The 23,508-nt window shown below is 41.0% G+C and overlaps 1 protein-coding gene across 9 annotated transcripts in view; it reads left to right on the forward strand.

Annotated features, from left to right (window-relative positions):
* FMNL2 (formin like 2) overlaps positions 1-23,508 on the forward strand; it is a 259,224-nt gene that overhangs the window by 140,622 nt on the left and 95,094 nt on the right. For all 9 annotated transcript variants that reach the window (XM_048869690.2, XM_048869693.2, XM_048869691.2 and 6 more), the window contains exons 3-4: positions 19,320-19,400; positions 23,413-23,489. In XM_048869690.2, coding sequence (XP_048725647.1) covers positions 19,320-19,400; positions 23,413-23,489 — 158 coding nt within the window. The remainder of the gene's footprint in view (positions 1-19,319; positions 19,401-23,412; positions 23,490-23,508) is intronic.

Here is a 23,508-nt window from a genome sequence, read left to right on the forward strand (position 1 = left end):
CCATCATGACCTAGAATACAAGGTCATGCTGGAAGGGGCGTGGCCACACTGGCAGGGGTATGCCTATGCCATTCCTGGAGGGTACCTGAATGTCCAGTATTCCAGGAATGTGCAAGTGGCCATCTGAGTGAGGTGACACCATCCTTGGGAGATCTGATTCTAATTGATGATTACAAGCCTAGAGAAAAGATTGGAGGATGTTCCTGTTTCTGGACCAGAACAGCAGGAGAGCCATCTAAGGGAGAATGGTGGGAAAGGATTGACACAAGAGAAATAAAAAGCTCCAGTTTCTAGCTGCAAATCCTCTAGCCTTGGAGATTCCTTATTGTGGAGGCTAAACAGAAGGAAGCTGGGTATCAGGAATGGTCTGAGTTAGATAGCAGGGAAGGTGATAAAGTTTTTTGCATTTAGTAGGCTGCCCTAAGGCTTAGGAAATATTAGAGTTTTGCAATCCTGTGGAAGGGTCAGGGCTTATAGGCCTTTTCAGATTTCTGGGCTGAGAATACTGTGAAGGGGACACAAATGTTGTGGGGATGGTGGGGAACATGTTACAAAGCATTTTCATGCCCCTGTTGGCTTGCTCTCGCATGACATGGCAGTCTCAGAGAAGACTCACTTCCAAGCCAGGGTGACTTCTGTATTTGAAGCTGTTGGTGGTATGTGGAGTAACAGAGAAAGGATAAGTAGGAGGTCTACAAGGAAGGCAATGGTTGGTTGAAAATCACAGGACTGCCACCAAGATTAACTATTTTGGTGAGTCAGTGTTGTTTTTGTAATGAAACCCAATATCAGGGAAGTATTTAACCAAAAGGCTCCTGTTCTAAGGATTTGTTACCAACACGGTGAAGGTTCACAGAGAGATTCTCTGAGGTTCCTCAATTTTTTGGAGCAAGATGGGGTCTTGATTGGAGTGAGCTGGGGCCTCGTTTCCAGTGAGCTTGGCTCAGTATGGAGTTGTGGGTGGAGAGCATGGTAGCTTCACCTGAAACCAGGCCAAATTTGATGCTTCGGCTAAGCTTTACTTTAAAATTTTGTGCTGATTGTAACTTGAAGCTCAAAAGGAGATTCAAATCACTGGGGACTCAAATCAGAAAATAGTTTTTACAAAACTTGAAAAACCAAATCCCATTTCTCTCAGATCTAGGGTGAATCCTTGACTCTTTTGAAGACAATCGCAAAACACCCTTTAACTTCAGTGGGGCCAGGATTTCATTCCTGGTTATTACCGCAGGAAAATGAGAACCATTTTGGCATGTTCCTTGGCCAAAGTTCGTGTGTCAAAGAGAATCCACACTCAGAAGCTGATGTCTTCACACTATGCTGCATAAAAGTAAACAAATCAGAGCCATTAAAATGCTCTCGGTATTAAGATAAGATCTATAATCACAGAAGAACCCTGGAAGGATTTATTCCCCTTTATACTTGCATTGAACAAGCCTTATATGTTCTCTTTAAAATAAATAATCTACTTCATTTCTAAAACCAAAATTAATTATTAAGCCTTCTGTCCTGAGCTGAGGTTACTGATAAAAGATCTACAGTTCACACTCAATTATTTTCACCTTGACACTACTTTCTGGAACCCAGCCTTCCCTTTCACACCTCCTGCATCTTGGCTTCTGACCTCTGTACAATCACTTTTTTATGAATCTTTTAAAGGGAAATGATGTGAAACTATTCTTTCCATGAATCACGGTAGGTTTTGGAATAGATTGATAGCTTAACTGCAACATCAACACAGATCAGTGACTGACATTTAAAGCCCTGAACATTAGAGACTAGACTACAAGTACCCAGTTACCCTTTAGCCACGGCCTGGGCATTGTTTTAAAGGCGCCATCAGTCATCACAAGTGGCAGAATTGTTCAGACAAGATTATTTTAAAGGGTATTTTCTGCATGTTGAGTTCAGCTCTCAGATGGATTATTGAGTTCAAAGTCTATTTTACTGATAAAGAAAAACTGAGAGGCAGGTTGATTGTGGTGGAGGCTGAGCATGGATTGTGATTTCTTTTTGCCTGATAATTACTGATTATTTAAAATAAGTAGCTGATAAGCCCTGAACCTCTGTTTAGTTGTTTGATCACGGAAGGGTAGTTGAAAAATGACTTCTTTTGCTGTGTATCGTCCTGGAAATCCATTAACTCTTTGGCAGCAGTTTTCATGATTTCTTCACACTGAGCACTAATATATTTGGTGTCTCTTTCCTTTCATTTCTTGCAGATGCCCATTTTTAGGCAGAAAAGCTCCATTTATTGGAGACTTCACATTTACATTAAAACCAGATTATTACTATTTTCTGTTTGTACAAGGGAATCAAAGTTTTTCAAAGAAACCTGTTGTGATTAAAAAATGAGTTATTTTTAAGACACGGTCGTATAACATTGACCCAGTAAGCAGTCTTACATTATAAATGTGTAAGATTTCATTTATCCGAGTCATTTTGACAAAATGAAATGGATTAAAAGTCATTCTGTAAACACCAGACATTGAGTAATGAGGTTAAGCAAAAACATACACATTGGTGGAGAAGTCAGATGCTTCCTGTTCCACTGACATGACAGGAGGAAGTTAGTATTGTTAACTTGTTGTAGAGCATCTGAAGAATTCACATAGATTGACTAGTCGCTAACAGAAGTGCTGGTGGCTTCTGCAGCAGATTCGTAAAGGTGGAAACACATCCTTCCACTCAGATCACCTGCTGAAATCTGGCCTAGATCGTTAGTGATCAAAAGTTATCACCATCTGACACTGGTTGATGCTGTCATTTCATTTCCCAGTGGACACACAGGAGAAAATAGCATTAGCATGGCTGCTCATCTTAATAGAGAGACCAACGACTGAACAGAGCTGACCCCTCATTCAGATTAGAGTGAAGGACATTGGTGCTGAAAGTGTGCAGTACCCTTACTGCACGTCATCTAGTACAGAGGACATCAGTAGCTAGGGTAGCCAGGCGAACACCTATCATTGGCACTAAATCCATGTTCAAAATGAAAGAGAAACTCTGCGGTTGGCAAGACTTTGGTTTAAAATTTCACTGAGCAATCTTTTCAGTCACTGAAACCAACCAAGTAAGCAACCATTGTTTGTCAAATCATATCAGACCCCAAATGACCGTTTTACAAGGTGCAGGGCTCTGTAACTGTCAATGGTTCTGGGCTCTGTTCTTTGTACTCTGTGTAGTTACTTAATTTACATTAATACTAAGGATGAAACAAGTAAACAAAGGAGAATGTAGGTTCCGAAGGCAGAAGATGTACTGAATATTTTAGGAAGCAAAAGGATATTGGAAGTGACATGACTTCCTGGTTTTAGATTAAGTCTCTTTTCCAGATTCAGGTGAATAAGAGAAGCATCAAGTTCTACTTAGGACCCTACTGATAGGGAAAATATAGAACTCTGACATTTCCTTTTGCTACCAATATAGGTCTTAAATTTTTAACTATGAGGTATAAATAATAAGTATAAATAACTGTCTCCAAGTATTATGAGAGCACCCAGGACCATAGTTAAGGAAACTCTGAGGATGGTTTTATGCTTATAGGAATTGTTGGTGACTTAAGTTCAGATTCTCTTAGGGCCATGTCAGTTAGTGCTGAATGGTTCATCTGCCATACTCGGATTCCCTGCAGCAACCATGCCAGGATATTGTACCAACATAGCAGTTTGAAAAACACTAGATTGAGTCAGTTTCAGAGCAACTTTGTCCAGCTGGTATGTGTCATACTGGTGATCACTCCCAGGTAAATGAAATCAATTCGCTGTAATGTTTTGTTCAGGCAACATTCAACTCCCCAATTAAAAGTTGTCCAGCAGTTCTTCACTGAGAGCAGATTCACCCGTCGTTCATTTTAAAAATCACTGCCATTATTTTCCAGCTTTTGCTGTGATAATGGGGAACCAGCATTGTCCACACCTGATGAGATGTTGTAGAGCTGGGTGACATCAGCACATTGATAGGACTGTGGTCCATAGCATTTGGAGTGTCCACTCCAATGGTTTGACATATAGTATACGAAAAAATAGAAGTGACAGGATTTAGGCCTGTAAGACTCTATGGGGGACAAGGAGCAGCTGCCCATCATGCGATCTGAGATCTATTTGAGAAGAATGAGTGCAGCTAATTCCATCCACCCAGGCAAGGTCCTGAGCTGGGTCAACAGCCCCTTGAGACAGGATGGTGTCGTGATCTGCTGGTATATTGAATAGTTGCTGTTGAAGTAGGCTGGCCAATATTTCCTTGATAACATTGTTGAGGAAAGGGATTTTAGAGAGACACTACTGTTGGCAAGGCAGTCAGTGCTGCGTGAATATTTACTGAACACTGGCTGTATCCAGGAGTGAGGGGGGCTCCTTTGGAGGCACTGATATCCTCTGTCACAGGTGGGCCAGGGGGTTTTCATCGCTGGCTCTCACCAGGCAAAAGAGACATTCTATTATGCACACGCGTGCACACACACACAGAGGAGGCAAAAACAGTCAGGCCCTTACTCCCTTAGGGCATGTTTGTGCCATTGTTTCATGTGCAGGTATCCCAATAAAGTCAATGGGAGGCTTGTGTGTGGGTGGCGTCTAATTAATGACAGGCTTGGATTCCTACGATCACGTGTGTAATCTCAAGAGTTTGCACAATACATTCAACAATTTTTCTTTACCTGTTCTATGAGTTGTATCCAAGATGGCCACAAGAACCGAGACAATAATATTCACTGTGTTGTGTCTTTATTTGATTACTTATTCAAACAGACAACTTTACATCCCCCAAGAAGTTAAAACACACAAGCAGTGTATCCACATGGCTGTGCTGGGGTAATTTGTGTTCTTCCTCATTTCATTGCTTCCCTGCAATTTTTCTTGGGCACTCAATATGTCATGTCTGAAATGTAGATGGTATCATCTTGGGGCAAGGAATGTCCCACTTTGTCTTCTGTGAAGTGCATAGCACCATTTTTGGCACTATAAAATAAATATATAATAATAATAATTAATACATTGTATGTAGCACCCCCACTCCACAGTCTTTAAGCATTAGTATAAAAAACCTACCGTTCTACTGAAAGTTCAGGATAAGATAATTTACTGGCTACATAGCTGATAAATAAGGATTGACTAGAATCGTTAGATTTTGCTTCCCTCATTGCAGGTTAACAGGTGCTGTTGATGTTAATATGAGTTACATGCATACTGAAGGTAGGATAGATCCCATTGTCATCTATTAGCTTTGTTTTATCTCATATAAATCTCTGGGATTGCAATGAGAGGAACTGATGATAACTATATGGCATGAAGTTACAAACTGGCTTACATTTCTCCTCTTAAGTTTTGGAGAGCTGAATCTAAATTTTAAATTCTAAGTACGTGTGGTAAAAAAATAAGTTCAAATAGTTTTAAACCCCTTGCCATATACATTTTTATTTTGGAAGCATATTTGTCTTGACAGCAACTATTAATAGCCAAAAATGGGATGGGGCGAGGGGTGTGTGTGTTTGTGTGTGTGTAAATATAGAGAGAGCGAAAGGGTACAATGTTTTTTAACCTGTCATTTGTGGTAGCTGAAGAATGTGAATGTCCTGTGAAAAGCACTGTCTTAGTGTCAGTCAGACAGTGCAGAATCCCAGAGTTCAGGCAATTGTTTTGTGTTTGTAGTCATAAGCACTAGACACTGTGGCATAGCGCTATGCACGAGTGCAAGAAGGAAATGGCACGTGTCCATCCCTGCACAGGGAACTGACACAATCAGTGCATCTACTAGTGCTAAAATGTTCTAAGGGGGTGGGATTCAAGCAACGATCATCATTCTCCCTTTTGCATCAGCTAGTTGAATCGAGTCACCACAAGAGGAACCTGCACTGCACGCTGTAAGTAGTTGCTGGAGCTCCCTCTCCAACATGTGCTCTCTTAGGCTGCACAGAGAATTTCTGACTGAGTAAACCAAGTCTCTAGGGGTATGTGCAACTGCCTCAATGTAGGCTCTTATTTGAAAGGTAAATACACGCCTTAGTATTTCTTTAATAAGATATCAAATTTTACAGAAACTGATGTGCCATCAGTACTCCATGTTGTGATGCATCTGCATAGAAAACTAGTGTAGCATCTATTGTTTTTATCGCTATAATTCATTGCAAGCTCCCATCTAGTTTTCTGGTCTCTTTGTCAGTCTGTGATTCACATCTACTTACTTTATTGACAAACCAGCTTTTTGCTCTTGTTATCTCTGCAGAGTTAGCATAGCTGCAGACAAGTGAGATTGATTCCATTCCGTCTTGTTCAGCAGCAGTTATATTGCCAGTGAAATTCTTGTTGCAGAATCTTTATTACTGGTGATGCTGTGAAAGCCAGAAAAGAACCCACCCTGATTTTCAGATCACAGGCTGAGTTTTCAGTCTCGGTAGAAAACATATACAGTAGAATGTCAACAAAGATCAAATCCTCTCTGCGTATGGAGTTTTGGGGGTGCCACTCACTGAAACACAGACCAATGAGATTTTGCTGTTGGGCCAGTGTGTTAACCCCACCCCAGGTTAACACCAATGAACCTCCTGCCTTTTCCCTGATAGCCAGTAATGCCTTGAAATATGAGTAGAGCACTTACAGTTGACTGGTGGGCTGGTACTTTGCTGCTCCATAAACCTCAACAGTCCCTGGCAGACCTCATCCTTGAGAGTCCAATCCAGAACCCACTCAAGTTAATAATGGCTATCTTTTCATTGACTTCACAAGGCTTTGGATCAAACCCTTAGTGCAGGTTAGTGAATTTCTACTGTACAGGACCACAGGATATTATTTTTAGGCAACAGCTTCTCAGAGTATAACCAAACTCTTTACAATCATCAGCTAACAGAGTTAAGAAAAATTATTTTCTTGGGTGGACTAAAGACTGTGATAAAGATATTTAAAATGAAGACAAAGCCTGAAATAAAGCCACTGCATGAATTGTATTTAATGGAGAACTCATTGGAATAGAAAAGCTCAAGATCTAAGGTTCAGAAGGTCATAAGAAAAGAGGAAAATAATATATTGGCATAACTTTTGCTTTACTATTTAATTAAGTACTGTGTCTTCTCAGGCATGGCACAAAGCCAAGAATATGTCAGAGATTAGAGAATTTAAATTAATATTATCTATTTAAAAGGAAGATGGCAGGTGTTCTAGTCAGCAGGGATCTGATAGAGACACTTTTTCTCATCTGAATAGAAATGAATCATTTTTAGATGCTATGCAGAGATATTTTGAATCTGTTGGGGTTAACACTTGGAAAACATGTTTGTTGGACTTGCATACAGATAGCGTATTTCTAAGTTGTAGCCGGCGGTACAATTGTCTCCAGTAAACCCCTCACTTAGAATGGAGCAGAGCTGTTGAATTAGAGGAGTGTGGTTTAGTAACCTGGGCACAAAAGCAATAGTCAGAAGCTCCTGAGTTCTAATCCTGGCAGTGACTAATTGTGTGGCCTTGGGAAAGTCACTTAACCTTTCAGTTTCTCCATCTGTAAAATGGGAATAATAGTCCTGAGGAGAGGCTGAGGTTGAATGAATAAATAAATAAATAGCTGGCTGCACATTGCTTTGAAGATGTAACGCTAAGAATTGAAGATGATGAAGTTGGCAAACTGCCCAAAAGCTAGCAGGTTGTTATTCAATTATATGTGGCTGCCTCTCCTGGATCCTTTAAATGAACAATGCTTCTTATTCATATGAAATTTGAAAGGTCTCTTTGAAGTGAAATGGGAGTGGTAAGTAAGGAACTAAACCAAAATATGATAAAGTGCTGTTGTACACAAAAATATTATTTCACGGATTGAAAATAACACTGGCTTGGCTTCTAGAACTTGCTGTATTCAATTTTGGATCAGTTCTGTTACACTGTAGTCAGAATGGTTAGCTGTGTGTTATGTACCACTGTCGAGAAAGCAGGTAATTCCCAGATTTTCAATAATGTAAAACATTCATTTGCAGGTCAAATGAGAGGCAAAATATCAATTCATAAAATCCTGTTGTTCTGATTAGTGTCTTGCCTTTTTCCTCTCACTTGAATTCTGGCATAATTTTAGTGGCTGCTTTCCTTTTATAAATGCGAGAGGTACAAGCCAAAGCTTTATGCATTTTGAATGCATCTTGGAGTCTCAGATAGCAAATATTATAAAGCATTAATCTCTGACTATATCAATTTGTGACATGGCTTCTAATATAAAACAGTTGAATCAGGGGAAAAGCAAGGTGATAGTCATAGCCAGGATGATGTGATTTTAAAGTCTGACCCCTTGTGACTTTCTAGGGCTGGAAGCACTTTGATGGACTAGTAAAAATGTCTTCAGGGTTAGTAAACATTTCAAACCACTGATCATTGATTAGAAAGAAACATGTTTGATGCCTGCTGTTGCTAATAATGACTTACTTCGTGTCTCTCAACTCAAAGAATTCCGTTGTGCTTTGCACAATAAGGAGCTGTTTTAAAAAAAAATTCATTGCTGTTTTAAAGACGATTATGTCAGTGAATAATTATTGATAGACTTTGAGAAAACAAATAAACAGAAAAAAGATCAGCATCGGAAACGATAATAAATTTGCTAATTAAAGTCCTCTAAGTGTCTTGGTTTAGTCTCAGAAGACTAAAAATATTAAAATTGGCAGCTAGGAAAAGCTTGTATTAACATATAATGCCTGATTATTAAATAAATGCAAGGCAGCCAAAGAATAAAAGCTCTGCTCTTGAGAATTAAACTAAACATATCCAAGCTATATCTCCATGAAGAACTCCCAAGAAGAGAGGGACTAAACTGTTCAAACTAATGTGGAAAAAAGCCTTGTGGTGGTATTATTCTGACCCTTTTCAAGATTCAAACTGTTCATTTTCAGGAAGAATTGAATTGGATACACTCTAATTTGTACTAATTGTCCTTATGACTTGTAAATTACCTACTTTATTTGTAAAACTGGCCTCCAATTTTGTGCCTGCTATTTTGCTCCTTCAGTTGTAGTTGCAAATGGTGACATTTGGTTATCTAGCTATCTGATTGTACATTATTACCATTTTCCCCTGTAATTAATTGTAGATAGAAACGTAGGCACAACATTGGAGGCCAGTTTTAAAACTCAGTCTCTACAGTATCTCTAGATTTATAACTGACGACTACTTCACCTATCACTTGAAAAGTGGCAACTGTACAGCAGTGCACAATGGGACAGATTCTTATTTATATTAAGGCCCCTTTACATTGCTCTGGTAAGAGAAGGGCTTTAGCATGAGTTGATATGGGTGTACATTACTTTTAAATTTTTAATGACTTTTACTCTCACTTTAAGTCCCTATTGTCAGAGTGACATAAAAGGGGCCTAGTGTAAATGTGATCCAATCCAGTAACACTCTGTAAAGAGCACACCAAAAATAACGATACAGTGAATATATCCCAAATATTAGTTAACATCTTGCTATTCAAAGTAGTTTATTTTATATATTTATTTTATTTTTCATTTTATAAAAATGTGCCCTTCATAACATCTTAGGACACAATGTGTTCCTACTTCCATGAGGGTTTCCTCTAGTTCAGCTATATCCGTGTGATCTCTGTTTCTTTACAGTCAGTTGCTGGGGGTATGTGTTCTGCGTGGTTCATAGCTTTATAGATGACTTCCATTAACACTAGAGGAGGCTGCATGAATAAGCCTCTGCACATCATGTGGAAACATACCCTTAACTCCTTGCATCTGTCTACTTCAGTGCTTTTCACAACATTCTGATAGCAGCTCCAATTAGCAGCAATTTAACTACGATTAAGCAATTTCCTAGGTAATTGTATACACACAGAGACAGACAATTCTAAGGAAGAGAAGGTTTTTAGAAACACTGAAGTTTCAAACACTTAATTTCATGACACTCTACTGGCCAGTTTCAGAACTAGGGTAAGCAGGTGCAATTCCATTGAAGTCAGTGGAACTGTACCTCCTTATACCAGCTCTGAATTAAACCCTTTGTCTTGGTATGTCTTTGTTCTTTAATTAAAAGAGTACGGTCAAGGGTCAGAAGCTACAAATATGCCTTCTTTCCCATCACCCAAAACACATTTACTTTCCAAATATCCTGCTGATGTGGAAGAGCCTCTCAGCCACTAAACTCGACCCAAATCAGAGCAAATAGGTGATGAAGTCAGAATGCTCTGGGTTTTCCGTGCTAACACTGTAGGCTTGCTTGTGACCGAGCACCTAGATATGGAATGTGCAGCTTGTGTTAGTTTACAGGGAGGTGGGGATAAGGAAGTGCACACTCACACCTGTTCCACCTGCAAGCCTTCGTTGTCCATAGAGAAAACAAATTCAAGGTACGGCCTATTTAGGTCACCTGACCTGACAGCTGTGTTTGTTAAAACCATTGCTGCCCTTGATTTGGAAGCTGAGAAGGACTTTGGGTATGGCTACACTTGCAGATGTAGAGTGCATTGAGTTAAACCAGCCTTCGTAGAGTACAGTAGGGAAAGCGCTGCAATCTGTCCACACTGGCAGCTTCAGGTGTACTGGCGTGGCCACATTTGCGGCACTTGCAGCGGCATTGGGAGCTGTGGATTATGGGCAGCTATCCCAGCATGCAATTGACTGTAATGTGCTTTTCAAATGGGGTGAGGTGGGGTGGAGCGTGACAGGGAGTGTGTTGTGTGTATGTGGGGGGAGAGAGAGTGGGTTTTGGGGGAGCTGAGAGCATGTCAGCCTGCTGTCTTGTAAGTTCAGACAGCAGCAGACCTCCCCCTCCTCCCCGCCTCTCTCTCTCACACACAGCATTCCTCAGTAATGGCTCACTTTGTCTCGGAGCTGGCTGTCAGAAACGGAGCTTTCGAAGGGCATATCCGCATTCCTCAGTGAGTTCAAAACAATGAGAAGAGTGGCTGCTTGACTTAAGGGGATTATGGGACCTTTCTGGAGGCTGATCAGGGCGCAGTAATGCAACACCTTGTTCACACTGACACCCCGGCGTTTCAGCCACTACGCAACAAGCATTAATGTTCTCGCCGAGGTGGAGTACCAGGAGTGCTGTAGCCGTGGAGTCAGAGTGCTTTACGTGCCTTGCCAGTGTGGACGGGGAGTGAGCTAGGGCGCCAAGGGCTGCTTTATTGTACTGTAACTCGCAAGTGTAGCCAAGCCCTTTGTTATGAAGGAAACATGCCTTCCATTGCACCTTTCAGTACCATCCTGTTGTGTTAGCTTTAGAATGGGCAGTCCCATTCAGACAAAACAGGAATGCCCCAAAAATTCAGCCCCAAACTTCAGATCCCCTTCCATTGAGTCCTAACTCCCTGTCTACTCTGCATTTTCATCCTGATCTAGTCCCTGATTCCTCTCCTGTCACTAATTTTCAGTTAAAAACATTTTAAGGCATTTTTGTTTTTGTGGCCCAGAGTGCACTGTACACCTAGAGCCTTTGAAATTTCCTGCTACGATTGGGTTTTTAGAAGCGGTGTTCAGCACACTCTGCCCTCAGGAAGCTAGCAGCAAGGTGACTGGGGCCAAGCACGAGACCCAAGACCTGCTAGGTTCTCATCTATAAAGGTGGTCGGGAGGAAGCAATGAAAATGATGCAAGTGACAGGGCTGGAACAGAAGTAGGTGTTTGTGGGCCAAGGTTTGGGTAATAGAATTGGGAATAAGGTCAGAAGCAGGAGGATCACATGGACCCAGTGAGAAGGAGAGATGAGTTACATGTGTTCAGAGGGTTAAATAGACAAACCTAGCTTTGGATACTAATGCAAACCAGTGCTCTAAGGTGTCTGAGATTTATCCATCACTATGTATTGTAACATCTTGTCTGTGTAAGGGAGTCAAAACACAAATGGCATGAAAATATACAGGGGCTTGAATAATTGTAAATTACTGCCAATTAACCCAATGGATATATAAAATTAAGAGAGTGTCTTTATCATTTGACAAGAATACTTTGATTATGTAATGAAAAGGTTGTCCTGCACCTTGTGCTGACATTTACAACAGTGCAAAGTGAATCCAAAGTGCATGTAGCATGCTTCCAAATCAGACTAGTACGTGCTTTGCACCTACTTTGCATTGGTGTAAATGCCCTACATGAGGTGCAGGGCATTGGTGAATCAGGCCTGTTACATGGGCAATTTTGATGAGAATCATTCTGTAAAAGAAGGAGTAGCCTGTACAGAATGAGTTTGGTGGATTTAGTTCAGGTCCCAGAGGATAACTGACCATATTACAATATTGATCAGCTAAAACTGTCTCTAATTTTGCCTCCTCTCAGCGCAGAGGATCTAAGAGCCCACCACTTCTCCTTGACGCCAGCAAATATTATGGGTGCTCAACAGCTTCCTGGAGCACTCCCCACTTTACAAGATCAGGCTCTCACTGACCTGGAAGACAAAATTACTTTCAGAGATGGCACCTCCAGTGAGTGCTGGAGGTTTACATGGGGAAGCTTGCATTGAACAGTTGCACAGGCCAGGAAGCTGTGCTTTTTGTCGGTAAAATAGGGGATGTCAATCTGCAGGGTTCTCAGTCAGCCCTTACATCAGCACTAAACTTGCACGAAAATATTTAAAAGATTAAAAACATTGCAAAAGAAGGAAGAAGTATTGCATTTGGAAGGAATTTCAGCCAGAGGTTGGTGGAGCAAAGGGTAGGATTTTAAGACCATTCCTACTTATTATGATGATGATTAATTATATTTTTGCAGCAGGCAGCAAGAAAATAACTGCAATGACTTTCAGTGTATATGACAGTGCCTTCTGAATACTGAGCAGGAATCTACCACTCATTATGAAACAACTTACAGATCATGTAGTCAGGATTTCATCTTGACCTAATAAATGGGGGTTTCACATTTCAGTTACAGAAGTTATTATGTGAGCTTTCTCTCAAACTAAGGGAAAGAAGTTTAAAATTCCTCCAAGATTCAAGTATCAGAATGTTCAGTACTGCTCTTAACAGGTCTGAATACAGCCTATTCCCCATGGAAGAATGTAAATTTCCCAGCAGTTTTATAGAATAGATGTCTGTCTGACTATGGAACAGGCATAACAAACAATATTTTTGTTATATCAGTGTGTAATTAGATATTGCATGTCGTGGATTCTGGCTGCCAGATTTATGATTCATCCAGTGGTTCCCTACAAGATTCACCAAATTATCCTATGTGTTGGGAAAATGCTGTAGAGCTTTGCATTCCCCTCCCATTGCATCCATCGGAAATACTGTATATCTCACACTGAGATGAGAATTTTTCACCATTAGACTATATTAGCATGTCAGTGAAGTGGGGAAATACTTAGGCAAAATCAGATCAATCAAAATTAGTCAAAGGCACAGACATGGAATTTACTAATTGAATTCTAGCTTATCTGTTCAGATGGAAGTGACAGAGAAGGAGAAAGACCTGGGTGTATTGGTCGATCACAGGATGACTGTGAGCTGCCAATGTGATGTGGCTGTGAAAAAGGCTAATGTGATCCTAGGATGCATCAGGTGAGGGATTTCCAGTAGAGAGAGGGGAGTGCTAGAGCCATTATAAAAGGCAATGGTAAGACCTCATCTGAAATACTGTGTGCAATTCTGGTCTCCCATGTTTAAGAAAGATGAATTCAGACTGGAAGAGGTGCCGAGAAGGGCAACTAGGATGATCAGAGAAATGAAGAACTTCCTTGACAAGAAGAGGCTTAAGTAGCTTGGCTTGTTTAGTCTAACAAAACAAAGGCTGGGGGGAGATATGGTTGCTCTCTCTGTAAATACATCAGCGGGACAAGCACTAGGAAGGGAGAGGAGCTATTTAAGTTAAGGGGTAGTGTTGATACAAGAACGAATGAATATAAACTGTCCATTAACAAGTTTAGGTCTGAAATTAGATGGAGGTTTTTAACAGTCAGGCTTGGTCTACACGGGGGCGGGGTTTGACCTAAGATACGCAATTTCAGCTACAAGAATAGCGTAGCTGAAGTCGACGTATCTTAGGTCGAGTTACCTCACGTCCTCACGGTGCAGGGTCGACTGCTGCCACTCCCCCGTTGACTCCACTTCTGCCTCTCGCCATGGTGGAATACAGGAGTCGACAGCAGAGCGATCGGGGATCGATTTATCGTGTCTACACTAGACGCGATAAAATCGATCCCCGATAGATCGATCACTACCTGCTGATCCGGCGGGTAGTGTAGACGGACCCTTAGAGGAGTGAAGTTCTGGAACAGCCTTCCAAGGGAAGTAGTGGGGACAAAAAACCTAATTGGTTTTGAGACTGAACTTGATAAATTTACAGAGGGGATGATATGATGAGGTTGCGTACAGTGGCATATGGCCGATCTGCGACTGCTATTAGCAGATATCTCCAGTGGCTAGAGATGAATCACTAGATGGAAAGGGCTCTGAGTTGCTACTACAGACAATTCTTTTCCAGGTGTCTGCCTGGTGGGTCTCGCCAGCATGCTAACACGGTCTAACTGACTTGGAGCTGGGAAAGAATTTTCCCCCGAGTCAGATTGGCAGAGTCCCTAGGGGTTTTTCACCTTTCTCTGCAGTGTGAGGCATGGATTGCTTGCTAGTTTGAACTGGAGTAAATGATAGAATCTCTGTAACTTGAAGTCTTTAAATAAAAATGTGAGGACTTCAGTAACTCAGTCAGAGGTTATGGGCCTATTACAGGAATGGGTGGGTGAGGTTCTGTGGCCAGTGTGGAGGGAGGTCAGAATAGGTGATCGTGATGGTCTCTTCTAACCTTAAAGTCTATGAGAAATAATAATAATAATAATAAACATACTGGAATCAGATGAAAATTGTTATTTTCTTTCAAATTCCTCTATGCCTGTCTTGTCTCTCTCAGCTCCTTCTGCTCACTTAATACTGGCCTCCTTTCTGCTCCTTCGCACAATCTTTCCCCGTGGGTACAAGAGCCTTCCCTTCTGCAGCTTCTCCTGCTCTGAGCAGCCTTCTTGTATCGTTGCCTTATCAATCCAGCTAGACAACCCTAGGCCTTCTTTGTGTGCCAGAGCACAAGGATCAAAGAATTTGACAGCCCCTTGCACAGGTGCCCACTAAGGAGAGCTCTGGTTCCTCCTTGTGTACCATACAGGGGAAGTCACTGTCCAGCCCATAACCTATAAAACAGTAAAAACCCACTAGACTAAATGCAGTTATAACCCAAAACTATCCTTGAAAATGAGGACAGAGGCTTGGGACCAGATTGTTTCAATGTACTGGCCTGGGGAACTTTTGGGAGAAGAGACAGTCTGTATGGAAGAGATGAACTGTAGTTTAACTGAAGCAAAAGCAAGTTTCTAGCTCAGATATTAAAATATTTTAAGGAATATCCTTCCTTTGGAGGAAGTATTTAAACAAAGAACTGGGAGAAAGCTGACAGGTGATAAGGAGCCCTCAAGTTGGACAGCCATCTGCTGGGAATGTTTGCCATACATAGGTATTACTTTGTATTAGAGCTGAACTGGAGGATGGATAGGTTGAGATCACAGAAGTAAATTCCATACAAGTGAAAGGGTGTTAGATTAAGAAGTTAAATAAATGAAAACAGGCTTATGGCCCAACTATAATAAAAGTTTATAAGCCAACATGAGAACCTCCAAAACATTAGTTGGTGACCTAGAGGGAAACGTTCTACATACTAGGAATAGAGGAATGACATAATAGACATTTCTGAAGCATGGTGGAATGATAAATCAATACTGTGATACCTGGCTATAGTATCTATACAGTAAAGATAGATTAAAATATGCACTACACTTAATAGATTCTGCAGAATCTAACAGAAAAAAAAACCTATCTGTGCCCATATAGTAAATTTATACTGATACAAAACCCAGTGCATAAAAATGAAACTATAAAGCAGTATTTGACCACTAGCTTCCAGAGCAGGAAAACAATAATGTTGAGGAAGATCAAAGAGGCAATTAAGTCTAATAAACCAGTGATAATGAGTGACTTCATCTACCCACAAACAAAATGGTCAATGTCACAGTGGGACAAGGTTCGGATTGCTTCTTGGACCGCTCTTTCTAGATCACACATGAATAGAGGCTATTTGCATCTTAGTCATGTGTAATACACAGGAGTTGATTCAAGAAAAGATTATAATTCAGCCTTTAAGTAATAGGGATTTGGCTCTAATTCAGTTCAATATCTTCAGGAGAGACTTTCTTTCAGACCTCTGGCTAAATTCTCTGCTGACATAACCCCATTGAGGTCAATGGAATTGAAATTAATGGAGTTACACAAGCAGAGAATTAGGCCAGGCCTAGTGCCAGGATTGTAATGTTGGGTAGGTGTGTGATTTTGTTCATGACATTTCTATACCAACAAAAGCTGTTTTGTAGATGCAGTTACACTCGCATAAAAGTCCTTTGCCATATAGCCCATTGTACTCAGACAACTGGCAAACGCTATACCAGCAAAACACTTTTTGCCGCTATTGCAGCTACACTAATAGGTTTGATAGCAATAGGTACATAGGCAAACCTTTTCTAGTGTAGGCTAGGTTTTGAGCTCCTACTCTTTTTGAGTAATAAAGATGAGGACTGTCTGTGATTGAGATGTTAAAAGAGAAAGTGCTGATGAGACCTGATATATTAAAGAGCAACAAGTTACTAGGAGTGAGTGATATGTACTCAAAACTTCTGCAGGAGCTTAAGAATGAAGTGGCTTACAACTTCTGCTAACAAAAATATTTACTCTCTCATTAGAATCAGCTGCAGAGGACAGGAAGGGAACAAATGTTCACTACAGGATTTTTTATACCTTCCTTTTTGCACCTAGCATTTGGACCTGGCTAGCCAGAGACATACAACTGGACTAGAAGGACCACTGGTCTGATCCACTGTTGGAGTTCCCCTGTTGTGCCTCCCTCTTGCACAAGTGCTCTAGCCTGGAAGGGCTCAAAGAACCATCTTTGGGTACATCTGCATGGGGATGAAAGCCCTGTGGTACGTCCGTGGCTGGTCTGGGTTAGCTTACTCAGACTCGCAGGACTTAGGCTACGCAGCTAAAAATTGCTATGCAGACATTGGGGTTTGGGCTGGAGCCTGAATTCTGGGACCCTCCATCATTGCAGGTCCCAGACCTTGGGCTTCTGCCTAAGCCTTGAATGTCTATACTACAGTTAAACTAGGGTGACCAGATGTCCCGATTTTATAGGAACAGTCCCGATATTTGGGTCTTTTTCTTATATAGGCGCCTATTACCCCCCACCCCATCCCGATTTTTCACACTTGCTATGTGGTCACCCTAAGTTAAACAGCTCCTTAGCCCGAAACCCATGAGCCCGAGTCAGCTGGCATAGGCTAGCTGTGGGTTTTTAGTTGCAGTGTAGACATACCCTTTGTAGCCCCCTGATGAGAGGCCCGGTGCTGTTGCAATTCCTGGTTAAGACACTGCTCCCTGCTAGAACGCCCTGGGGCACAAGTCACTCTGGCTCACGAGTTACCTAGATGCAGAGGAAAGCCTGGGTCCTCTTACACACTTTAGGGCACATTTAACCAGATGGCTACCCTACCAAGAGATGATTCAGGGAGCATGCTCCACCTGCACTTCAGTGAACAACTGGAAGGCATTGTGCCTTCCTGAGCCATAAAATATTCTGTAGCAACCCTCTCTGTGGTCCTGTGCTGGGAGGTTCAATCAGGCCCTTAATGAGAGTTTATATAATTGTAATGGGAGAAATGGAATTTTCAATAGAGAGTCATATCTATTGACTCTCCATCTCTTAGTCCTGGTGGGACAGCAGCTGAGTCAAGTGTTAGCGAGGGCATGTAATTATTGCATAGCTGATCTTGGCCCTGTGCAGTTCTTTCAGCACTTAGGTGGGCTTTAGCTACCAAACCTATGACAGCTGTAATCCTAGCTGATCTTTTAAGTGGAATAATATCAATATAGAATAGAAATTCACGGAGCTGACCTGATAATGGGGATGGAAATGTTCTACCTATGTAAAAGCCTAGATAATCTTCTAGGAATTGATATCAAGAGGACAGGCAGGTGGATTGGAGTATAGACCAGAAGGGAATAAATAGAAATGGAAAGTCTGATGTGATTGTTTATCATTGTTTTAGGAAAACAACAGAGCTTTCAACTCTCTTCAAGCAGAATTCTCCTCAGTTGTCAATATATTCAACATTCAAACAATGTTGAAAGATAGTGGTAGAAAAAGTCAGTTCCTGTGTGTGGTAAACATATTAGTGTGCAGGATTTGTGTTGACATAGAAAGTAGCATGTGGACATTGTGGATTTAATGCATATTGATGTAGGATAAACAAACACTTCAATGTTATGTGGAAGCATGTGTAAGTTAAATATATACTGGAAAAGCTGATTTCTCAAGGAGAATAAGAGCATTGTCATCCTAAGGAATTAAAGTAAAATTTCTCATGGACGCAGATAGAAAGGTTCTTCCAAATGTCCAAGACAGTGCAGAAAATGGAAGAGAGGTCCAGGGAAGGGGTAGGGAAAGTGTGAGAAGTATAAAAAATCCCATGTAGCAGAGCCGACCAGTGCTGTACCCTGGTAGCTCTTCGATTTGTGCTTGTCACCCTTACATGTACTTTACAGTTAGTGTAAACACCAATGATTCTGTGCAAGGATGCCAGCATCAGACTGAAAGTATGTGAGTAGTGAGTATTCAGAATACTCTTGGCTGTATATAATGAGGGCTGTTAACTCCAGCTGGACATCACCTCAAAAGCCTTTTTAAAAGGAGTCAATATTAGAAAGGCAAATGCTATCTCTAATTTTTTTTCAGGCTACTCGCCACTTCAGTCTCTTCCCCCTTTAGTTTTGTAATGATATATACCCTATGATAGGAGAATGTTTGCCTATGAGTGGTATTTTGTGTGGTATAACTTTCAGTCAGTTTAGGACGTCTGAACAGATTGTGATATGAGAAATGTCACTGTTACAGTTAGCGCTCCCCCCCTTTTGATAGGCCTTGTGTAAACACACACAAAGACGTGATCCCTGCCCAGAAGAGCTTGCAAACTAATTTATAATTTTGAAAAATCACCTATAAAGTTAACAACCCCCATTTCCCGTTTCTTGAAATATGAATAACTGTAAAAATGTGGGTTCTTCCATAAAGGAAATCATCTTGGCCTGTCCATTATGTTTTTAATGTTATTCCAAATTGTAAAATGTGTGCTAGCCTTTGTGGTGACATCTTTTAAACAAACCTATACAACCATCTCTCTTATATTTAATTCTTCCAGAGCTTTCAGACAACTGGGGTTTATCTTACAGTTTCAGATATATGCAGCTGAAATTTATAATATATAGTTAGAATATACAGTGAGTCACTGCTTGAATGTCTGATGATTATGTGCTCTCTGCAGGAAAGATTTCAAGTGAAGAATCCTCCACATACATATATCCAGAAATTAAAGGGCTATCTCGATCCAGCAGTAACCAGGAAGGTAAGAAGTATTCTGTGTCCTTTAGTATGCTCTCACTTCCGCACTAATAGGCAGAATCATCTTTGATTTGGAGTTCCTCCCTGTGTGTGAAAGGCCCTGTAAAAATCTTGAAGTCCGTGTCTCTACTACAGCGGCAGAGCTATGCCATTGCAGCTGTGCTGCTGTCGTGCAGATGCTTCCTACATCGATGGAAGGGTTTTTTCCATTGATGTAGGTAATCCACCTCACTAAGAGGTGGTAGTTAGGTTGACAGAAAAATTGACCTAGCTGTATCTACAGTGTGGGTTAGGTTGACGTAACTTTGTTGCAAAGGGCATGATATTTTTCATGGCCCTGAGTGAAGTAGCTATGTCGACTTAAGGTTTAGGTGTAGACCAAGCTTGCAAAAGTCTCCCAGATTCCAGTCCTAACAAAACAGATGGAATCAAAGAGAAATTGTTAGAGCATTGCTGTTTTCACAGTTCATTAGGCAAAGAGTTAAATAGATGTTACAAATAAAAGAAACATCTGGCATAAGGAAAGATGGATTTAATGGCTTGTTGTGTTCTCAGTGCGGTTCCTAGTAGCTGTTCGTCCTCATAACAAAAAGAAAAGGAGTACTTGTGGCACCTTAGAGACTAACCAATTTATTTGAGCATGAGCTTTCGTGAGCTACAGCTCACTTCATCGGATGCATACCGTGGAAACTGCAGTAGACATTATATACACACAGAGACCATGAAACAATACCCCCTCCCACCCCACTGTCCTGCTGGTAATAGCTTATCTAAAGTGATCATCAAGTTGGGCCATTTCCAGCACAAATCCAGGTTTTCTCACCCTCCGCCCCCCCCCCCCCCCACACACACACAAACTCACTCTCCTGCTGGTAATAGCCCATCCAAAGTGACCACTCTGTGTGTATATAATGTCTACTGCAGTTTCCACGGTATGCATCCGATGAAGTGAGCTGTAGCTCACGAAAGCTCATGCTCAAATAAATTGGTTAGTCTCTAAGGTGCCACAAGTACTCCATTTCTTTTTGCAAAGACAGACTAACACGGCTGTTACTCTGAAACCTCATAACAAAAACTACCACCTTTGGCACTAGTTGACCCTTTCTTGGCAATCTCATCAAAGAGGTCAAGGGGTGAATGGAAATGGAGGGTGAACAGCAGACCTGAAATGAACTTGAGACCTAGATGGATATTTCTACACTATTAACGCTACAGCGGCATAGCTGCCATGCTACACTTACGCTGCTGTAGTGTGGACGCTTGCTACAGTGACAGAAGGGGTTTTTCCATCATTTTACTTAATCCACCTCCTCGAATAGCTAGGTTGTCAGAAGAATTCTTCCATCAATCTAGTGCTATCTACACCTGGGCATAGGTTGACTTAACTACATCTCTCAGGGATGTGAAGTTTTAAGTGTAGACCAGCCCTGTGTTTGAGATGGACTACCAGTGTTTGCCTAAAACAGCCCACCAACAATGAGCCCTTGATCCTCTTTTTTCAGAGAACTGTTTCCACCTCCTTTACGTCAGAAACGGTAATGAACCACCTGCCTCAGTATGTCAGCAGAGCTCCTGTAATCCTTTCCCAGCAGGATCAAAACCTGCTAACAGGAGGAGTGTTTTAGACGAACACTGTTACATAGTCCTGTCGTGGTTTTTCTGGGGTCAAGATGGAGGCACACTGGCAGCTCAGTTGGGGAAGTTTGCATAGCTGTTGTCCTGGCTATCCTGTGGATAAAAAGAGGAGTTTAGTCTCTGGGGTTTTGAACATGGTAGTACATTCACAAGGGGCCTCATCCCAATTTGCTTTCAAATACATTTCAAATCACTGGTATTTATTTACCTCAGCTGTTTGCTCATATTGTGTTGATGTTTTTAACAGCTTTTTTCTTAAAAAAAAAAAAAAAAAAAAAGTAACCAAAGCATAGCTCCTATCAATGACTGGTTCTCCGTCTTCCAGCTTAAACAATCACTGCTTTGTGTTGCCATACAATTAGCTTAACCGGTGTCTTGTGGTAAAATACGTATCCTGCCACAATGCTCCAAGCCCAGGACCAACCACACACCACTGGAGTTGAGGTGGGCCTATGCTATTGAAGAAATACAATGGGGCATACACTAGGTATCATTTTCTTTCCTGTTGGCCTTCATTAGCTCATGTCTTCAAGGCTGCAATAAAAGTATCTTCTGACACAATGCCTCTCGTTGTGGGAAGCGACAAGAAGGAAATGCCGTTCTTAACTTTAAATTTGTCCGCAGCTGATTATAGTAAGAAGAGAAAGAAAAGAAAATAAACCAAACGGTAAACAGGGGCTTTGTTTTTTCCTGGAGCATTTTTCAGATTCATGTAGTGTTTGGTTTGCTCTGTGGTCATTCCCGGGGCACGTTGAAACCCTTTTTGTCCTAGTGCTATTGTCAGACTCCCCCATTATGACAAAATCAGTGTTACCTAAAAATAACTTAATCAAGTTTTTCTCTTTTGTTTTGTTTTATATAACTAGTCAGCCCAGATTGCAAAGGGGAAAGATTTACAAATGGGCTCCTTGGGCTGATGCTTGGGGGAGTATTCACATTACCATAATTATTGCTGTAATTAAGGTTGTGTCAGCATTTTGTATCCTAAATGCTTGTATGGTCAGGAGGAGGTAGTTCCAAACACTGTCGTATAATATTCATTTGAGTACTCAAAGTCTCCTGGAAAAATAGCTATTTTTCCCTTGTGAGCTGCATTTTCAAGCACTTAGGTTAGCCATGTTTAAATTATATATTGCTAAGCAAATCACAGTCTGGTGGCTTCTTATAGTCTTATAAATTACAGAACACTTAATTATCTCTGCTCCAGGTTGCAAACAGCAACCCTGTTGGAGGATAATAACCATGCAACAGGCAGTTGTGGAACATTCTTCCCACCTCTGTCTCTCCACCTTCCCAGCTTTCCCATCGCCACTGCAACACTAGACTAAGGCTTTGTCTTCATTGCAAAAAGAAAAGAGATGTGTTTTTACATCACGACACAGCGATCTTGCGGGAATTGGAGCCCCTGCAGTGACAGAAAACCTCTTTCCATTTCTGTAAGAAGAATCTACACTACGGTGCTTTGGCAGCATAGCTGTGACACCATTGGTGTGCCACGGTAGTGTAGACACGGCCTCAATGTGATCAGCAATCAGCATTCGGTGATATAGTAAGAAACGTACAGGAACATTTCCTCTCTCACAAGAAAAATCCCCAAAGAGATTAAAGGCCAAAAACCACATTCAGTGTAACACAGACCAGTGTTATACAATTCAAACTGCTCTTCATTCACATTGCTGGACCGTTCAAGATAAGGATAGAGTTGGCTTCAACTCTGAATTTCCTGGGTTCACGCATTCCCACTCTTGCTGCTACTGGTGGAACTGCACTGATGGGAGATATTCAAAATAAAGCAAGATTATTAGAGAGTTCTGTACTGTATTGTAACTCAGTAGTTTACTGATATTTGCATTTGATCTGGGCCTCATTCCAGCCTCTAATTTTGCACCTACAAATAATCACAGCACACAGATTGTAGTACTGAGATATCTGGTTATTTGTTTGCACCTACAAATCAGGTAGTCAGATGTAAATGCCAACAACTCTTGTGTTGTGGAGACAAGATTGCAGGTGCAAAATTATTGGCCATTGCTGAAAATCATGTTCCTATGCTGGAACTGTCTGAAATTTTGGGTGCTAAAATAGAAATTGTATTGTAAAGAAATATATATTCCTTTACAGAATTTTAATTCTCCTTTTCACTTCCAAACTTTCAAATGAGGAAATTACAAAATTGTATTTGGAAGCAGGAGTTATATTTCTGAGTGTCTTTTAGTTGCTAGTCTGATTAACAGTCTTTCATTTCTCAGGATTTGGAAATGTTCTCAATATATTTTAATATTTAACATATTCTGTCTCCTATGGGATTATGGCATTTTTGAATAGCATCATGTGAGTCCAAATATGTTTCTCAAGTATTTTTTCCCCCAACTGAATTATAGAAATTCAGAAGACGAGTCCAAGAATCTACACAAGTACTACGAGAACTGGAAATTTCTTTAAGAACAAATCATATTGGGTAAGAGTTATTAATATCC

Source organism: Caretta caretta, chromosome 11, assembly GCF_965140235.1.
Source record: "Caretta caretta isolate rCarCar2 chromosome 11, rCarCar1.hap1, whole genome shotgun sequence".
Classification (NCBI taxonomy): Eukaryota; Metazoa; Chordata; order Testudines; family Cheloniidae; genus Caretta; species Caretta caretta.